Source organism: Oncorhynchus clarkii, chromosome 26 (assembly GCF_045791955.1).
Source record: "Oncorhynchus clarkii lewisi isolate Uvic-CL-2024 chromosome 26, UVic_Ocla_1.0, whole genome shotgun sequence".
Lineage (NCBI taxonomy): Eukaryota > Metazoa > Chordata > Actinopteri > Salmoniformes > Salmonidae > Oncorhynchus > Oncorhynchus clarkii.
Genome location: NC_092172.1, coordinates 37,743,408 through 37,758,887, shown reverse-complemented (window position 1 = coordinate 37,758,887; position 15,480 = coordinate 37,743,408). Strand labels below are relative to the sequence as shown.

The window sequence follows — 15,480 nt, the reverse complement described above, 5'->3', positions numbered from 1 at the left end:
ATCTGTCTCTCCTACCACCAGGGTTCAGGTTAGGGTTAATGAAGCTGTAATCTGTCTCTCCTACCACCAGGGTTAGGGTTAATGAAGCTGAGATCTGTCTCTCCTACCACCAGGGTTAGGGTTAATGAAGCTGAGATCTGTCTCTCCTACCACCAGGGTTAGGGTTAATGAAGCTGTGATCTGTCTCTCCTACCACCAGGGTTAGGATTAATGAAGCTGAGATCTGTCTCTCCTACCACCAGGGTTAGGGTTAATGAAGCTGTGATCTGTCTCTCCTATCACCAGGGTTAGGGTTAATGAAGCTGTGATCTGTCTCTCCTATCACCAGGGTTAGGGTTAATGAAGCTGTGATCTGTCTCTCCTACCACCAGGGTTCAGGTTAGGGTTAATGAAGCTGTGATCTGTCTCTCCCCCCACCAGGGTTAGGGTTAATGAAGCTGAGATCTGTCTCTCCTATCACCAGAGTTAGGGTTAATGAAGCTGTGATATCTCTCCCCCCACCAGGGTTAGGGTTAATGAAGCTGCGATCTGTCTCTCCCCCCACCAGGGTTAGTGTTAATGAAGCTGAGATCTGTCTCTCCTATCACCAGGGTTAGGGTTAATGAAGCTGTGATCTGTCTCTCCTACCACCAGGGTTAGGGTTAATGAAGCTGTGATCTGTCTCTCCTACCACCAGGGTTCAGGTTAGGGTTAAATGAAGCTGTGATCTGTCTCTCCTACCACCAGGGTTCAGGGTAGGGTTAATGAAGCTGTGATCTGTCTCTCCTACCACCAGGTTTAGCGTTAATGAAGCTGAGATCTGTCTCTCCTACCACCAGGGTTAGGGTTAATGAAGCTGTGATCTGTCTCTCCTACCACCAGGGTTAGGGTTAATGAAGCTGTGATCTGTTTCTCCTACCACCAGGGTTAGAGTTAATGAAGCTGTGATCTGTCTCTCCTACCACCAGGGTTAGGATTAATTAAGCTGTGATCTGTCTCTCCTACCACCAGGGTTAGGGTTAATGAAGCTGTGATCTGTCTCTCCCCCACCAGGGTTAGGGTTAATGAAGCTGTGATCTGTCTCTCCTACCACCAGGGTTCAGGTTAGGGTTAATGAAGCTGTGATCTGTCTCTCCTACCACCAGGGTTAGGTTTAATGAAGCTGAGATCTGTCTCTCCTACCACCAGGGTTAGGGTTAATGAAGCTGTGATCTGTCTCTCCTACCACCAGGGTTAGGATTAATGAAGCTGTGATCTGTCTCTCCCCCCACCAGTGTTAGGGTTAATGAAGCTGTGATCTGTCTCTCCCCCACCAGGGTTAGGGTTAATGAAGCTGAGATCTGTCTCTCCTACCACCAGGGGCCAGGTTAGGGTTAATGAAGCTGTGATCTGTCTCTCCCCCCACCAGGGTTAGGGTTAATGAAGCTGTGATCTGTCTCTCCCCCACCAGGGTTAGGGTTAATGAAGCTGAGATCTGTCTCTCCTACCACCAGGGTTAGGGTTAATGAAGCTGTGCTCTGTCTCTCCCCCCACCAGGGTTAGGGTTAATGAAGCTGAGATCTGTCTCTCCTACCACCAGGGTTAGGGTTAATGAAGCTGTGATCTGCCTCTCCTATCACCAGGGTTAGGGTTAATGAAGCTGTGATCTGTCTCTCCTACCACCAGGGGCCAGGTTAGGGTTAATGAAGCTGTGATCTGTCTCTCCCCCCACCAGGGTTAGGGTTAATGAAGCTGAGATATGTCTCTCCTATCACCAGAGTTAGGGTTAATGAAGCTGTGATATCTCTCCCCCCACCAGGGTTAGGGTTAATGAAGCTGCGATCTGTCTCTCCTCCCACCAGGGTTAGGGTTAATGAAGCTGTGATCTGTCTCTCCTACCACCAGGGTTAGGGTTAATGAAGCTGTGATCTGTCTCTCCTACCACCAGGGTTAGGGTTAATGAAGCTGTGATCTGTCTCTCCTACCACCAGGGTTAGGGTTAATGAAGCTGTGATCTGTTTCTCCTAGAGTTAATCTATGATCCGTCTCTACCCCCACCAGGGTTCAGATTAGGGTTAATGAATCTGTGATCTCTCTCCCCCCACCAGGGTTCAGATTAGGGTTAATGAATCTGTGATCTGTCTCTCCCCCCATTTTTTTTTATTTTTATTTATTTCACCTTTATTTAACCAGGTAGGCTAGTTGAGAACAAGTTCTCATTTGCAACTGCGACCTGGCCAAGATAAGGCATAGCAGTGTGAACAGACAACACAGAGTTACACATGGAGTAAACAATTAACAAGTCAATAACACAGTAGAAAAAAGGGGAGTCTATATATACATTGTGTGCAAAAGGCATGAGAAGGTAGGCAAATAATTACAATTATGCAGATTAACACTGGAGTGATAAATGATCAGATGGTTATGTACAGGTAGAGATATTGGTGTGCAAAAGAGCAGAAAAATAAATAAATAAAAACAGTATGGGGATGAGGTAGGTGAAAATGGGTGGGCTATTTACCAATAGACTATGTACAGCTGCAGCGATCGGTTAGCTGCTCAGATAGCAGATGTTTGAAGTTGGTGAGGGAGATAAAAGTCTCCAACTTCAGCGATTTTTGCAATTCGTTCCAGTCACAGGCAGCAGAGAACTGGAACGAAAGGCGGCCAAATGAGGTGTTGGCTTTAGGGATGATCAGTGAGATACACCTGCTGGAGCGCGTGCTACGGATGGGTGTTGCCATCGTAACCAGTGAACTGAGATAAGGCGGAGCTTTACCTAGCATGGACTTGTAGATGACCTGGAGCCAGTGGGTCTGGCGACGAATATGTAGCGAGGGCCAGCCGACTAGAGCATACAAGTCGCAGTGGTGGGTGGTATAAGGTGCTTTAGTGACAAAACGGATGGCACTGTGATAAACTGCATCCAGTTTGCTGAGTAGAGTGTTGGAAGCAATTTTGTAGATGACATCGCCGAAGTCGAGGATCGGTAGGATAGTCAGTTTTACTAGGGTAAGTTTGGCGGCGTGAGTGAAGGAGGCTTTGTTGCGGAATAGAAAGCCGACTCTTGATTTGATTTTCGATTGGAGATGTTTGATATGGGTCTGGAAGGAGAGTTTAGAGTCTAGCCAGACACCTAGGTACTTATAGATGTCCACATATTCAAGGTCGGAACCATCCAGGGTGGTGATGCTGGTCAGGCGTGCGGGTGCAGGCAGCGAACGGTTGAAAAGCATGCATTTGGTTTTACTAGCGTTTAAGAGCAGTTGGAGGCCACGGAAGGAGTGCTGTATGGCATTGAAGCTCGTTTGGAGGTTAGATAGCACAGTGTCCAAGGACGGGCCAGAAGTATATAGAATGGTGTCGTCTGCGTAGAGGTGGATCAGGGAATCGCCCGCAGCATGAGAAACATCATTGATATATACAGAGAAAAGAGTCGGCCCGAGAATTGAACCCTGTGGCACCCCCATAGAGACTGCCAGAGGACCGGACAGCATGCCCTCCGATTTGACACACTGAACTCTGTCTGCAAAGTAATTGGTGAACCAGGCAAGGCAGTCATCCGAAAAACCGAGGCTACTGAGTCTGCCGATAAGAATACGGTGATTGACAGAGTCGAAAGCCTTGGGGTTCAGATTAGGGTTAATGAATCTGTGATCTCTCTCTCCCCCCCACCAGGGTTCGTGGTAAGATGCGTTTCTGGGGCAAAACGAAGCAGGGTGAGAAGAAGTCGTCCAGAGAGAAGCTGTTCTGTGGAGGTGACTCCATGGATGCAGATGACGGAGACACGGGGCCACTGCTAGGAGAAGGTGAGGGAGGGTTAAAGGTCATGTGGGGTTCAGCAGGTTTAACTGTCAGACGAAGACACAGTGAAGATCACTACCAAACTTAATAAGGGAGTCTAGAAGACTTGAACGAAAGGCGTTAGACTTACTATGCTGCTACTCTGTCTGTCTCTCCATCCCTCCCTCCCAGCAGGACAGGATTACATGTCACCGCCTCGTAGTCCAGACATGACCCTGGAGCGGGGGGCCAAGGAGTTCAAGGAGAACAAGGAGCCCTCGCCAAAAGTGAAGAGGCGGCGTAGCGTCAAGATTAGCAGTGTTGCCCTAGAGCCTGCCCAGTGGGGGAACGATGCACTGCAGATCCTCACCTGCACCAACGACTACAGGAGCATGAACGACTTCCTCATGAAGAAGGTACACACACACAGTCACAAAGACACACGCACCCACAGACACACACACACACCAACACAATCACCCATCCAGACACGCACCCACCCAAACACACGCACGCACGCACCCACACACACACACACACACCCAACCACACACACACGCACCCACCCACACACGCACCCACCCACACAAAGACACACCCACCCATACACACACAGAAATATGCAGGCATATGCATTGTGGTGTAAAGTACTTATGTACTTTAAAGTACTACATAAGTAGGTTTTTAGGGTACTTTGCTATTTATATTTTTGACTACTTTTACTTCATTACATTCCTGAATAAATTTTTACTCCCTACATTTTACCTGACACCCAAAAGTACTCGTTACATTTTAAGTGCTTAGCAGGACAGGAAAATGGTCCAATTCACGGATTTATCAAGAGAACACGTGGTCCTCCCTGCGGCCTCTGATCTGGCAGACTCACTAAACACACATGCATCTTTTATAAATGATGTCAGTGTTGGAGTGTGCCCCGGGTTATCCTTCCTTTTTTAAACAAGAAAACCGTGCCATCTGCTTTGCTTAATATAAGGAATTTTAAATCATGTATACTTTTTATTTTACTTTTGATACTTCAGTATATTTTCAACCGAATACTTTTAGACTTTTTCTCAAGTAGTATTTTACTGGGTGACTTTTACTTTTTCACTTTTACTTTCACTTTTAACTTTCTATTAAGGTATCTTTACTTTTATTCAAGTATGACAATTGGGTACTTTTTCCACCACTGTATATGCAGACTCGCACACATGGACACAAAGCGCACACATGGACACAAAGCGCACACATGGACACAAAGCGCACACATGGACACAAAGCGCACACATGGACACAAAGCGCACACATGGACACAAAGCGCACACATGGACACAAAGCGCACACATGGACACAAAGCGCACACATGGACACAAAGCGCACACATGGACACAAAGCGCACACATGGACACAAAGCGCACACATGGACACAAAGCGCACACATGGACACAAAGCGCACACATGGACACAAAGCGCACACATGGACACAAAGCGCACACATGGACACAAAGCGCACACATGGACACAAAGCGCACACATGGACACAAAGCGCACACATGGACACAAAGCGCACACATGGACACAAAGCGCACACATGGACACAAAGCGCACACATGGACACAAAGCGCACACATGGACACAAAGCGCACACATGGACACAAAGCGCACACATGGACACAAAGCGCACACATGGACACAAAGCGCACACATGGACACAAAGCGCACACATGGACACAAAGCGCACACATGGACACAAAGCGCACACATGGACACAAAGCGCACACATGGACACAAAGCGCACACATGGACACAAAGCGCACACACACACACACACACACACACACACACACACACACACACACACACACACACACACACACACACACACACACACACACACACACACACACACACACACACACACACACACACACACACACACACACATATAGATACAGATGAAGAAAGAGTGTTATTACAACAGCACGAGGAAGGTAGAGCTTTCAGGTTGGTTACCAATATAAATCCTCTCTTTGAATGTTGAGCTTTGAACAATGATGCTTCTGAATATCGGTGTTGAGGTTGTCCAGTGTCCAGACTGATGTGGTTTTATAATGCTCATGTACTGAAGCCCGAGAGAACCCTTTTTTATCAAGCAGTTGTTTTTGTTTCGTTTAGATCAGTGACCTGGTGGCTGAGGACGGCGGTAAGAAAGACACAATGGTGGACGTGGTGTTTAAAAAGGCCTTGAAGGAGTTCCGCCTCAATATCTTCAACTCCTACTCTACAGCTCTAGCGGTTAGTACAGTAGTGCAACAACCCTGAATCCCAGGCTTCCTAATACCGTTGTATTTACATGGCTAGTAGTTACATGGTAACTACTTTACAGTAGTGTTCTTAATGCCTATGTATTTAAATGGCAGTAGTTACATGGTAACTACTTTACAGTAGTGTCCTTAATGACTATGTATTTAAATGGCAGTAGTTACATGGTAACTACTTTACAGTAGTGTCCTTAATGACTATGTATTTAAATGGCAGTAGTTACATGGTAACTACTTTACAGTAGTGTCCTTAATGACTATGTATTTAAATGGCAGTAGTTACATGGTAACTACTTTACAGTAGTGTCCTTAATGACTATGTATTTACATGGCTTGTAGTTACATGGTAACTACTTTACAGTAGTGTCCTTACTGACTATGTATTTAAATGGCAGTAGTTAAATGGTAACTACTTTACAGTAGTGTCCTTAATGACTATGTATTTCAATGGCAGTAGTTACATGGTAACTACTTTACAGTAGTGTCCTTAATGACTATGTATTTAAATGGCAGTAGTTACATGGTAACACACGCACGCACCCACGCACGCAGTAGTTACATGGTAACTACTTTACAGTAGTGTCCTTAATGCCTATGTATTTAAATGGCAGTAGTTACATGGTAACTACTTTACAGTAGTGTCCTTAATGACTATGTATTTAAATGGCAGTAGTTACATGGTAACTACTTTACAGTAGTGTCCTTAATGACTATGTATTTACATGGCTTGTAGTTACATGGTAACTACTTTACAGTAGTGTCCTTAATGACTATGTATTTACATGGCTTGTAGTTACATGGTAACTACTTTACAGTAGTGTCCTTAATGACTATGTATTTACATGGCTTGTAGTTACATGGTAACTACTTTACAGTAGTGTCCTTAATGACTATGTATTTACATGGCTTGTAGTTACATGGTAACTACTTTACAGTAGTGTCCTTAATGCCTATGTATTTACATGGCAGTAGTTAGCATCATGATTTTGATGTAACCCTCTGTGTTCTCCAGATGGATGATGGGAAGAGTATCCGCTATAAGGACCTATACGCCCTGTTCGAGCAGATCCTGGAGAAGACCATGCGCCTGGAGCAGAGGGACTGGAGCGAGTCGCCCGTCAAGGTCTGGGTCAACACCTTCAAGATCTTTCTGGATGAGTTCATGACCGAGTACAAGCCCATGGACAGCACCATCAGCAAGGTACCACCTCCACCACTGACCTTCTGTCTGGTGCAATTGATTGTTATTGCAGCCATTGGCTATGTAGCTAAGCATCACACTGTACTGTATGCAGTCTGAGCTAAAACCATGGTTTAGGTGGGCTGGCAGTTATATTGGTAGCTGAAACCGAGGTTTAGGTGGGTTTAGATGAAGCCGTGGTTTAGGTGGGCCAGCAGTAATGTTGGTAGATGAAACCGTGGTTTAGGTGGGCCAGCAGTAATGTTGGTAGATGAAACCGTGGTTTAGGTGAGCTAGCAGTAATGTTGGTAGATGAAGCCGTGGTTTAGCTGGGCTAGCAGCAGTGTGTGTGTGTGGGTGGACAGGTACAGCATTGCTACAGTGGCCTGGTTAGCTATTGGTGCTAACTACTTCCAACACCCAGGTGGCTAATTCAAACACTACAGGTCACATGAAGCCCTTGGCTACTATACTAAGCCCCTCTAAAAGAGAGTGTCCGCTGGAAAAGAGCATCGTGGTCTTTACGATCTTAGTAATTGATAAGCTACCAGGGTATTACAGTATTTGTTGTTGTTTTTAGAGCTCTGTTATATTTGGTTGTCTTTCCCAGCAGGTCCCCAAAACCGAGCGAAAGAAGAGGAGGAAAAAGGATGCTGACATTGTGAGTGCCTGCTCTTACTGTTTTTTTAAACTAGTAGTCAACCGTTTTGGTATGAGACTGAAGCCAGACTGATCTTAAAGGTATAGTCAGTGGGGGCCTCCCGAGTGGCGCAGTGGTCTAAGGCACTGCATCACAGTGCTAGCTGTGCCACTAGAGATTCTGGGATCGAGTCCAGACTCTGTCGCACCCGGCCGCGACCGGGAGACCCATGGGGTGGCGCACAATTAGCCCAGCGTCGTCCGGGTTAGGGGAGAGTTTGGCCGGCAGGGATGTCCTTGTCCCATCGCGCACTAGTGTCTCCTATGGTGGGCTGGGCGCAGTGCACGCAGACACGGTCACCAGGTGTTTCCTCCAACACATTGGTGTGGCTGGCTTCCGGGTTAAGTGGGCATTGTGTCAAGAAGCATTGCGGTTGGGTTGTGTTTCGGAGGATGCACGGCTCTCGACCTTCGCCGCTCCCGAGTCCATACGGGAGTTGCAGCGATGAGACAAGACTGTAACTACCAATTGGACACCACGAAATTGGGGAGAAAAAGCGGTAAAAAAATAAAAAAATCCAAATAAAAAATATATATAATTAAATGTAAAAAATGGTATAGTCAGTGATGCACGAAGTAAACAGAAATATCGGGGCAATTTCCGCAACAACTAAAAGCATTGAAGCACGAGGCGAAAGTTCTCCGCTGTTTTGTTCCCGCAGCTATCACACTGTAGCAGATTGAACCGTGGACATGCGCAGATACTCTGTGATACTCTGATATTCTGTGAGTGCATCGTCTTGCATTGCACTACTATGCAACATCTGCGTTGCTGCTCGTCTCCATTTAAAACATATTAACCACCTGTCAGCAATGCTTCTATCTGTCCTTTAGAGAAAAAAAGGAAATAGGCTAGTAACTAGAATACACAGGAGAGTCAGAGACAATAGAAAGCATTCATGTCAACATAAACTCTCCTTGGCTCTTTTCTCACCTGCTCTCTGCTGCCCCCTACAGGTGGAGGAACACAATGGCCACATCTTCAAGGCCACCCAGTACAGTATCCCCACCTACTGCGAGTACTGCTCCTCTCTCATCTGGATGATGGACAGGGCCTGCGTCTGCAAATGTGAGTACTCGTGCGCACACACACACACACACACACAATACAGACACACACACACACACACACACGTTATTACTGTGCATGACCTCAGCGGCCCTTTGGCCAAGCCTTGAGCTGTGGCCCCTCCTAACCCCTCCTACTAATCAGATTGTGTTCAACTGGACTCATGTGGTCTGCAGCTCCTTATCCTCCACAGTTTTCTCAAGCAGCAGTCAGAAAGGATGTTTTCTCCTCCCTGGTCAATGTTGCATCTGTCTCTTAGTCCTGTAGTCAGTTAGTTAGCGGCCATAACCTTTTGTTTTTCTTCCCATGTTAACAATGCGGAGGCACTGTCTTTCCGTCGAAAATGGCGCTGACTTGCATTTCTCTGGCTGTGTTTATCCAGTGTGTCGCTATGCCTGCCACAGAAAGTGCTGCCTGAAGTTGACCACCAAATGCAGCAAAAAGGTAAGGCTACCACGACTAGATCAACGTAGATTGATATTTATTAGGTAGAAGCTGTGTGTGTGTCCGTGTTTGTGTGTGTGTGTCCACTTGCGCTCCTACATCTCTTTTTGTGTCTGTGTGTGTGCGCAGTACGACCCAGAGCTGTCGTCCAGGCAGTTTGGGGTGGAGGTGTCCCGTCTGACCAACGAGGAGAGGACAGTGCCCCTGGTTGTGGAGAAGCTCATCAACTACATTGAGATGCACGGCCTCTACACCGAGGGCATCTACAGGAAGTCTGGCTCCACCAATAAGATCAAAGAGCTCAAGCAGGGACTGGACACAGGTACTGTATACATGCTAACAAAGACCAGGGTGAGGCACCTAGTTACACTAATGGCTATTTTCAAATGAAAATGTCAACACTATGGCTGAAGATAACTTGAACCCGGGATGCTTGTTTCATTCTGACATTTTGGCTGTTTGTCCACACAGACGTGAACAACATGAACCTGGATGACTACAACATCCACGTTATCGCTAGTGTCTTCAAGCAGTGGCTCCGGGACTTACCCAATCCGCTTATGACCTTTGAACTATACGAGGAGTTCCTCCGCGCCATGTGTAAATACTCCGACCTTCCTGTCATTCTAATTTCTGATAAATGTATACTCCTTACTTATTTTATTTATGTATGTAGTTCCACATCATTGTTGGACATTGCAAATAACTTCTCTCACTGACCTACAACAAGATATTTTATTTCAGATGAATATATCAAAAACGGATTCAAAACCCCATGAAAAATGTCATCAATATGTTTGGTGGTGAATATGTTTACAGGCCTGCAGGACAAGAAGGAGGTGATTCGAGGGGTCTACTCTATTATCGACCAGCTCAGTAGAACTCACCTCAACACTCTGGAACGGCTCTTCTTCCACCTAGTTAGGTAACAGACTTTCTCCTCCCTCTATTGCACTAGTATCTGCTGTAGCATTTGTTCGTCACGTCAAATCAAAAGGAAAATGCCAGAGAGAAGATTCGTCCAATAACAGAACATTTCTGTAATGTCCTAACTCTTCAGCCTGTCACCTTTAGTAAGAAGTTGGAACCAAACTTTACACATGTGTTATACTACAGTGCCTTCACAAATGATTCAAACCCTTTGACTTATTCCACATTTTGTTGTTACAGCCTTAATTCAAAATGGTTGAAATATTTTTTTCCCCTCATCCATCTACACACACTACCCCATAATGAAAAAGTGAAAACATGTTTTTATTTTTTTATTTTAGCAAATGTATTGAAAATGAAATACAGAAATATGTAATTTACATACAGGACCAGTCAAAAGATTGGACACACCTACTCATTCAAGGGTTTTCTTTATTTGTACTATTTTCTCCGTTGTAGAATAATAGTGAAGACATCCAAACGATTAAATAACACATATGGAATCATGTAATAACCAAAAAAGTGTTAAACAAATCAAAATATATTTATATTTTAGATTCTTCGAAGTAGTCACCCTTTGCCTTGATGACAGCTTTGCACACTCTTGGCATTCTCTCAGCCAGGCACCTGGAATGCTTTTCCAACAGTCTTGAAGGAGTTCCCACATATGCTGAGCACTTGTTGGCTGCTTTTTATTCACTCTGCGGTCCAAACCATCTCAATTGGGTTAAGGTTGGGTGATTGTGGAGGCCAGATCATCTGATGCAGCACTCCATCACTATCCTTCTTGGTCAAATAGCCCTTACACAGTCTGGTGGTGTGTGTTGGGTCATTGTCCTGTTGAAAAGTAAATGATTGTCCCACTAAGCGCAAATCAGAGGGGATAACATCACTTCAGAATGCTGTGGTAGACATGCTGAATTCTAAATAAATCACTGACAGAGTCACCAGCAAAGCACCCCCACAGCATCACACCTCCTCCTCATGCTTCACGGTGGGAACCACACATGCAGAGATCATCCGTTCACCTACTCTGCATCTCACAAAGACACGGCGGTTGAAAGCAAAAATGGAACATTTGGACTCATCAGACCAAAGGACAGATTTCCGACAGTCTAATGTCCATTGCTTGTGTTTCTTGGCCCAAGCAAGTCTCTTCTTTATTGGTGTCCTTTTAGTAGTGGTTTCTTTGCAGCAATTTGACCATGAAGGCCTGATTTACACAGTCTCCTCTGAACAGTTGATGTTGAGATGTGTCTGTTACTTTAACTCTGTGAAGAATTTATTTGGGCTGCAATCTGTGGTGCAGTTAACTCTAATGAAGTTATCCTCTGCAGCAGAGGTAACTCTGGGTCTTCCTTTCCGGTGGTGGTCCTCATGAGAGCCAGTTTCATCATAGCGCTTGATGGTTTTTGTGACTGCACTTTTGTGACTGAAGAAATGTTCAAAGTTCGTGACATTTTCTGTATTTTTTATTTATTTTTTTATTTCATCTTTATTTAACCAGGTAGGCCAGTTGAGAACAAGTTCTCATTTGCAACTGCAACCTGGCCAAGATAAAGTAAAGCAATGCGACAAAAACAACAGCAGAGTTACACATGGAATAAACAAAAGTACAGTCAATAACACAATATGTGCAAGTAGACATATAGGTGTGCAAAAGAGCAAAAAAAGTAAATAAAAACAATATGGAGATGAGGTAGGTAATTGGATGGGCTATTTACAGATGGGCTATGTACAGCTGCTGCGATCGGTTAGCTGCTCAGATAGCTGATGCTTAAAGTTAGTGAGGGAGATATGAGTCACCAGCTTCAGTGATTTTTGCAATTCGTTCCAGTCATTGGCAGCAGAGAACTGGAAGGAAAGGTTACCAAAGGAGGCTTTGGAGGTGACCAGAGAAATATACCTGCTGGAGAGTGTGCTACGGGTGAGTGTTGTTATGGTGGCCAGTGAGCTGAGATAAGGCGGGGCTTTACCTAGCAAAGACTTATAGATGACCAAGAGCCAGTGGGTCTGGCGACGAATATGCAGCGGGGGCCAACCGACGAGAGCATACAGGTCGCAGTGGTGGGTGGTATATGGGGCTTTGGTGACCAAACGGATGGCACTGTGATAGACTGTATTGACTGACGTTCATGTCTTAAAGTAATGGTGGACTGTCGTTTCTCTTTGCTTATTTGAGTTGTTCTTGCCATAATATGGACTTAGCCCTATTTGGTAAAAGACTATCTTCTGTATACCACCACTGCCTTATCACAACACAACTGATTGACTCGCATTAAGGAGGAAATCAATTCCACAAATTAACTTTTAACAAGGCACACCTGTTAATTAAAATGCATTGGTGGTGAATGTGTTTTCAGGCTTGCAGGACAAGAAGGTTGAGAGAATGCCAAGAGTGTGCAAAGCTGTCATCAAGGCAAATGGTGGCTACTTTGAAGAATCTCAAAAATAAAACATTTTTCATTTAATTTAACACTTTTTGGTTACTACATGATTCCATATGCTATTTCATAGTTTTGATGATTTATTCTACAATGTAGAAAATAGTAAAAAATCAAGAAAAACCCTGGAATGAGTAAGAGTATCCAAACTTTCGACTGGTACTGTAAGTATTCACACCCCTGAGTCAATACATGTTAGAATCACCTTTGGCAGAGATTACAGCTGTGAGTCTTTCTGGGTAAGTCTCTAAGAGCTTTGCACACCAGGATTGTACAATATTCTTCAAGCTCTGTCAAGTTGGTGGTTGATCTCTGCTAGGCAGCCATTTTCAAGTCTTTCCATTAGATTTTCAAGACGATTTTACGTCTGTAACTGTAACTAGGCCACTCAGGAACATTCCATGTCAATCTTGGTAAGCAACTCGTGTATATTTGTTTTTTAGGTTATTGTACTGAAAAGTACATTTTTCTCCCAGTGTCTGTTGGAAAGCAGACTGAACCAGGTTTTCCTCCAAGGTTTTGCCTGTGCTAAGCTCTATTCCATGTATTTGTATTATTTTTAAACTCTCTAGTCCTTGTCGATGAAAAGCATACCCATAATATGATGCAGCCAACACCATGCTTGAAAATATAAAGAGTCGTGCCTTTTTACGAACAGGATGCATGTTTTATTCTGTACAGCCTCGTGTTCCCTCCTGTCATTTAGGTTAGTATTGTGGAGTAACTACAATGTTGTTGATCCATCTTCCGTTTTCTCTCTTCACAGCTATTAAACTCTATAACTGTTTTAAAATCACCGTTGGCCTCATGGTGAAATCCCAGGGTGGTTTCCTTCCTCTCCGGCAACTGTAATAGGAAGGAGTGTATTGATACATACACCACCCAAAGTGTAGCTAATAACTTCACCATGCTCAAAGGGATATTCAATGTCTGCTTTTGTTTTGTTTTACCCATCTATCAACACTTTGCGAGGCATTGGAAAACATCTCTGGTCTTTGATTGAATCTTTGTTTGAAATTCACTGCTCAACTGAGGGACCTTAAAGATAATTGTATGTGTGGGGTACAGAGATTAGGTAGTCATTCAAAAATCATGTTAAACACTATTATTACACACAGACTCCATGCAACTTATTATTTTTCTCCTGCATTTATTTATGCTTACCATAACAAAGGGGTTGAATAGTTATTGACTCAAAAATGTTCAGCTTTTCATTTTTAATACATTAAAAAAAATATATAGATGTAAAAACATAATTCCACTTTGACATTATGGGGTATTGTGTGTAGGCCAGTGACTCAAAATCTCAATTCAATCTCATTTTAAATTCAGGCTATAAACCAACAGCATGTAGAACAAGTCAAGAGGTGTTATGAATACTTTCTGAAGGCCCTGTTTTTGTTTGGTGTATTCTCCAGGATCGCAGGGCAGGAGGACACCAACCGTATGTCGGCCAACGCCATAGCCATCGTCTTCGCCCCCTGCATCCTCCGCTGCCCCGACACCATCGACCCCCTGCAGAGTGTCCAGGACATCGGCAAGACCACAGCGTGAGACCACAATCCTACTGCTGCTAATATAGTATCCTACTAATGCTGCTACTATAGTATCCTACTACTGCTGCTACTATAGTATCCTGCTGCTGCTACTATAGAATCCTGCTGCTGCTATAGTATCCTGCTGCTGCTGCTGCTGTAGTATGCTGCTGCTGCTACTGCTATAGTATCCTGCTGCTGCTACTATAGTATCCTGCTGCTGCTACTATAGAATCCTGCTGCTGCTATAGTATCCTGCTGCTGCTGCTGCTGCTGTAGTATGCTGCTGCTGCTACTGCTATAGTATCCTGCTGCTGCTACTATAGTATCCTGCTGCTGCTACTATAGAATCCTGCTGCTGCTGCTACTATAGTATCCTGCTGCTGCTGCTATAGTATCCTGCTGCTGCTGCTATAGTATCCTGCTGCTGCTGCTATAGTATCCTGCTGCTGCTACTATAGTATCCTACTACTGCTGCTACTATAGAATCCTGCTGCTGCTACTATAGTATCCTGCTGCTGCTGCTACTATAGTATCCTGCTGCTGCTACTGTAGTATCCTGCTGCTACTATAGTATCCTACTACTGCTGCTACTATAGAATCCTGCTGCTGCTGCTACTATAGTATCCTGCTGCTGCTACTATAGTATCCTGCTGCTACTATAGAATCCTGCTGCTACTATAGTATCCTGCTGCTGCTACTATAGTATCCTGCTGCTGCTACTATAGTATCCTGCTGCTGCTACTATAGAATCCTGCTGCTGCTATAGTATCCTGCTGCTGCTGCTACTGCTATAGTATCCTGCTGCTGCTACTATAGTATCCTGCTGCTGCTACTATAGAATCCTGCTGCTGCTGCTACTATAGTATCCTGCTGCTGCTACTATAGTATCCTGCTGCTGCTACTATAGTATCCTACTACTGCTGCTACTATAGAATCCTGCTGCTGCTACTATAGTATCCTACTACTGCTGCTACTATAGAATCCTGCTGCTGCTGCTACTATAGTATCCTGCTGCTGCTACTGTAGTATCCTGCTGCTACTATAGTATCCTACTACTGCTGCTACTATAGAATCCTGCTGCTGCTGCTACTATAGTATCCTGCTGCTGCTACTA

General features: G+C 44.6%; 1 protein-coding gene across 18 annotated transcripts in view; it reads left to right on the top strand.

The window, feature by feature from the left end:
- Positions 1 to 15,480, top strand: part of LOC139385228 (unconventional myosin-IXAa-like) — a 158,953-nt gene that overhangs the window by 138,142 nt on the left and 5,331 nt on the right. For 9 of the 18 annotated variants that reach the window (XM_071130359.1, XM_071130352.1, XM_071130358.1 and 6 more), the window contains 11 exons: positions 3,637 to 3,767; positions 3,934 to 4,157; positions 5,917 to 6,036; positions 7,075 to 7,263; positions 7,853 to 7,903; positions 8,899 to 9,010; positions 9,393 to 9,454; positions 9,584 to 9,776; positions 9,926 to 10,054; positions 10,274 to 10,379; positions 14,247 to 14,378. In XM_071130359.1, the coding sequence (XP_070986460.1) occupies positions 3,637 to 3,767; positions 3,934 to 4,157; positions 5,917 to 6,036; positions 7,075 to 7,263; positions 7,853 to 7,903; positions 8,899 to 9,010; positions 9,393 to 9,454; positions 9,584 to 9,776; positions 9,926 to 10,054; positions 10,274 to 10,379; positions 14,247 to 14,378 (1,449 nt within the window). The remainder of the gene's footprint in view (positions 1 to 3,636; positions 3,768 to 3,933; positions 4,158 to 5,916; positions 6,037 to 7,074; positions 7,264 to 7,852; positions 7,904 to 8,898; positions 9,011 to 9,392; positions 9,455 to 9,583; positions 9,777 to 9,925; positions 10,055 to 10,273; positions 10,380 to 14,246; positions 14,379 to 15,480) is intronic. The other 9 variants (XM_071130362.1, XM_071130346.1, XM_071130356.1 and 6 more) reach the window with 3 other exon arrangements.